The sequence below is a fragment of the Protobothrops mucrosquamatus genome, unplaced genomic scaffold (assembly GCF_001527695.2).
Source record: "Protobothrops mucrosquamatus isolate PMUCROS unplaced genomic scaffold, P.Mucros_1.0 scaffold_45, whole genome shotgun sequence".
Classification (NCBI taxonomy): domain Eukaryota; kingdom Metazoa; phylum Chordata; class Lepidosauria; order Squamata; family Viperidae; genus Protobothrops; species Protobothrops mucrosquamatus.
The window spans coordinates 238940-242827 of record NW_015386121.1 but is presented as its reverse complement, the minus strand read 5'-3'; the positions used below and the strand labels follow the sequence as shown (position 1 = coordinate 242827).

Sequence of the window (3888 nt, the reverse complement as noted above, 5' to 3'; positions counted from 1 at the left end):
CTGAAAAAAGTGACTTATGACAGTTTTTCACACTTACAACCATTGCAGCATCCCCTTGGTCATGTGATCAAAATTCAGATCCTTGGCAACTGGTTTATATTTACGACAGATGCAGTGTCCCAGGATCATATGATCAGCTTTTGCAACCTTCTGACAAGCAAAGTCAATGGGGAAGCCAAATTCACTTAACAACCGTGTTGCTTAATGGAACAACAACAATAATGCACTTAACAATTGTAGAAGGAAAGGTCATAAAATGGGGCAAAATTCACTTGACAAATGTCTCACTTAGCAATATAAATTTTGGACTCAATTGTAGTCGTAAATCAAGGACTACCTGTATACAAAAATGATTCCATTTCCCAAGTATGTCAATATGAATTTTCTAAAGATGCATTCATCCTGGAATGAAAACTCTCTTTGCAGCATTCCCAATTTCCTGTATCACAATATATAATGCAAAATTCCTGAGGCAGGACTGCAGAGAGACTTTAGCCAGGTCACACAGTTCTTCCAAGAATATTTGAAAATGATTATGTGAAATGCAAAACATCAGTTCTAGCTTTTGATAAGCTTTAACCTTCAGAGGAAATACTAGAAAACAACATGTGAGTGAGTTGATCACAATTTTGCTCCAGTAAACCCATTTTATTTTTCATTCATTCATTTTGCCTGAAACGATATAGTTGGCAAGAACAGGCAAGCGGGAACAGAATGTGATTACATCTTCTACTATCTTAGAAAAGAGAACATCCTGTATGCTGGATGATGAAACTCCAAGCCCTCTTTGTTGCATTCTAATGTAATCAACACCTCTTTCACTCCCGTTATGTCTTCCGCCCTCTCTATCCTTTCATAAGTCTGGCTGCCTCTCTCCTCACCAGTGGATCATGGCTTCCTCTACAGTACCAGTACTAAACTGAATAGAAAGAAGGATAATCTCCTTTACTCTTCCTGCCTGCTTTTCAATTTCAAGAACAACTGTCCTTTTCCTTCCCTCTGCAAAGTGAAACATATAACCTCATACAGTCAATTTTGCCTCTTTCCTTCTTATCTAGCTGTATTTGAGTGTAATTTCTTTGAAGCACCTTCAACAGTTAAGTACTGAATTGGTAACATACTGTACTTTTTAAAAACAAAATAATAAAACTCAATTTCCGTAAATCCTTTGATTTCATCTCTGTTGCAGACCTAACATCTTATATGAACGCTCCTTCTTTGAGCAAAATGATCCAAAGTTACTTGCTTTTGGTTCTTTTTCTACAGGGAACATTTTACTTATGATGTCAACTATGTAGCCTGGCATAACCTGAATTAAAGTTGCAGAATTCAAGTTGCTATGGCTAATTATTTCTCTAGCACAGCAATACTTGTCTTTCTAGAAATCATACCACTAAAAGTAAATTATGTGATTATGTCATGGGTGCAGGTTTATAAAATTAGCAGCAGCAAAAACAGCATTTATCTGATTATGTCACCAAAACAATTTTTTCAGCTGTCAGAGTACGCAAATTTCAAAAAGTTTGTCCCACTTCTAGAAAACATTTGTTCATCATTACCCTAGAACTTTTAATTAATTCTTATCCTTCTCAGCCTCAGTCAAGTAAATAAATTTTATAAATTAATATTATGTGTGCTATCAATGCTAAAGATGTTGGGGGAAAATACAAATTCTCATTTCTTCCTTTCCCAATAAATTTATGCAATAAAAATGCTACTGGTAATTTGGCTTCGAAATATTTGAATGCATTATGAGGCCATTTCTATAGCTGATAAGATGTTCCACAGTTTAGTCTACAAATCCACAAGAAACATATTTAAAAAGGTCACTATTTCATATTATTATTGTTGTTCAAACTGCTTGCAAAATAAGCCAAATGTCAAATCCAAGCATTACATTAAAATAAATCAATCCCTTTTTACCTCGGAGAGCTGCTATACTTACAGAAATGTTGATCTCCATGAACAGATTAAAATATGTCATTATTCCCATAAGGGGAACAGATACATTTATGAAGGAATTTCTTTAAGTGTATACAGGTTGGTCCTCAACGTATGACCACAATCAGGCTCAAAATTTCCATTGCTAAGTGAGGCAGTTATTAAGTGAGTTTTGCCACATTTTACAGTCTTTTTTGCCACAGATAAGTGGATCACTACAATTGTTAAGTGAATCATGTGGCTGCTAAGTGAATCCCCTATTGACTTTGCTTTTCAGAAGCCAGCTGGGAAGGCTACAAATGGTAATTACATGTAAATGTCATAAATACAGCCAGTTGCCAAGTGCCCGAAATTTGATCATGAGATCATGCAACAATTTTAGGTGTGAAAAACGGTAATGTCACTTTTTTCAGTGCCTTTGTAACTTCAGTCACTAAACAAATAATTGTAAATTGAGGACTACCTGTACAAAGCAGATGTGCATAGCACATCCATATAAAGTTAGGATATTAAGAAAAATGAACTTACTTTCTAATTTTACAGGGCCTCTGAACAGTGTCACCTACATAAACAAAGTAGGACTTCCCCTAGAAGCCATTTTTATTTTTGTTTTACAATGATGGATTTAGTAATTTTTATACTAATTTAACTGGATAGGATGGCGAGCAAAGCTAATTATTGAATCTGCCTCCTGGTTACAGGCCAGTGCTATTTGAAAATGTACAGAATCTCACCTTTTCTTGTAACTTTTGATCTTGTCTGCCTTCTTTCAGATTCTAGAGAAAGAAAAAGAAATGGCTACCACTAAAACAACCAAAACCACTATGAATTTTATTAAAGCTGAAAACTGCAAGGGAATACCTGTTCAAATTCTCCTACTTATCTGCATCTCTTTGGAGGAATGCTAACCATTATCATATCACCATCAAATCCCAGGAAGAGGCATTGTAACTTCTTTATGTATTTATTTTGGTTCACTGAACAGCCAAACATATTCTGTATTAGGGCTCTTCCAGTTTTATTTCTTTTACCCAATAAACCAATCGCCTTATGCATCCATAGTGATGTTTAATCTTTATGAAAGATGCATCAGTAATTCTTGAAAATTTTATTCCTCACTCATACCATAGCCACCAGTTTGACATTCATTTTAAAAGCAATTAACTGTAAAGGAAAACACCTGTTTATGACAGATAGGTCTAAGTGTGCACTCTAAACTCTTTACAAAGAAGCAAACCCGGCAAAGGGCAAATTTCATTTATGTAATATATGGAATACATGGGACTATAAAGTTAAGAAGTTGGAACTGGGATGTAAAGATTGCTTCGTAATTGGCACACTGAAAGATAGCATTCAAACAATAGGGGGGGGGGTGATGACAGCTCTTGGCCTGGATGAAATCTTGATTGTTCATACTTGAAAAGAAATATATATACTTAAGTACTTAAAATTGATACTAACACCACTGATTTTTATAGGAAACAGGAGATGATAGAACTTTGGGAGAAAACAATTGTTTTGTTTTTATCACAGCTGACAACCAGTTGTTCCTCTGTACTTTAGAGCAGAGGTTCCCAACCTTTGGGGCACCAGGGACCGGTTGCTGGTATGCCGCGGCCTGGTACCGGTCCAGAGACAGGGGGTTGGGGACCCCTGCTTTAGAAGATAAGAGCTTGAAGACTTTGTCTCATGCTAACTGAGGTTGTAAATGAGATTGAAGTATTTTTAGAATGAAACAACCAAAACAGATCTTTTTGCCCCTTACTACTAGGGAACTGTATTACTCAAATTTTGTCAAGATTTGTGGCAAAAAGGAAAGGGGCCCAGTTTCATAGTTTCATACTGTTTTTAATTGGGATTAAAGGTGTGAAATTCTCTACTGTGCCATGACAAATTTATACTTGATTACTTTCAAGCTATTTCTATGGACGTCTATGGAGATTCTCA

General features: G+C 35.8%; 1 protein-coding gene across 1 annotated transcript in view; it reads right to left on the bottom strand.

Moving 5' to 3' along the window:
• Positions 1-3888, bottom strand: part of APLF (aprataxin and PNKP like factor) — a 28906-nt gene that overhangs the window by 4473 nt on the left and 20545 nt on the right. The window contains exon 10 of the mRNA XM_015811012.2: positions 2676-2717. Within this exon, the coding sequence (XP_015666498.1) occupies positions 2676-2717 (42 nt within the window). The remainder of the gene's footprint in view (positions 1-2675; positions 2718-3888) is intronic.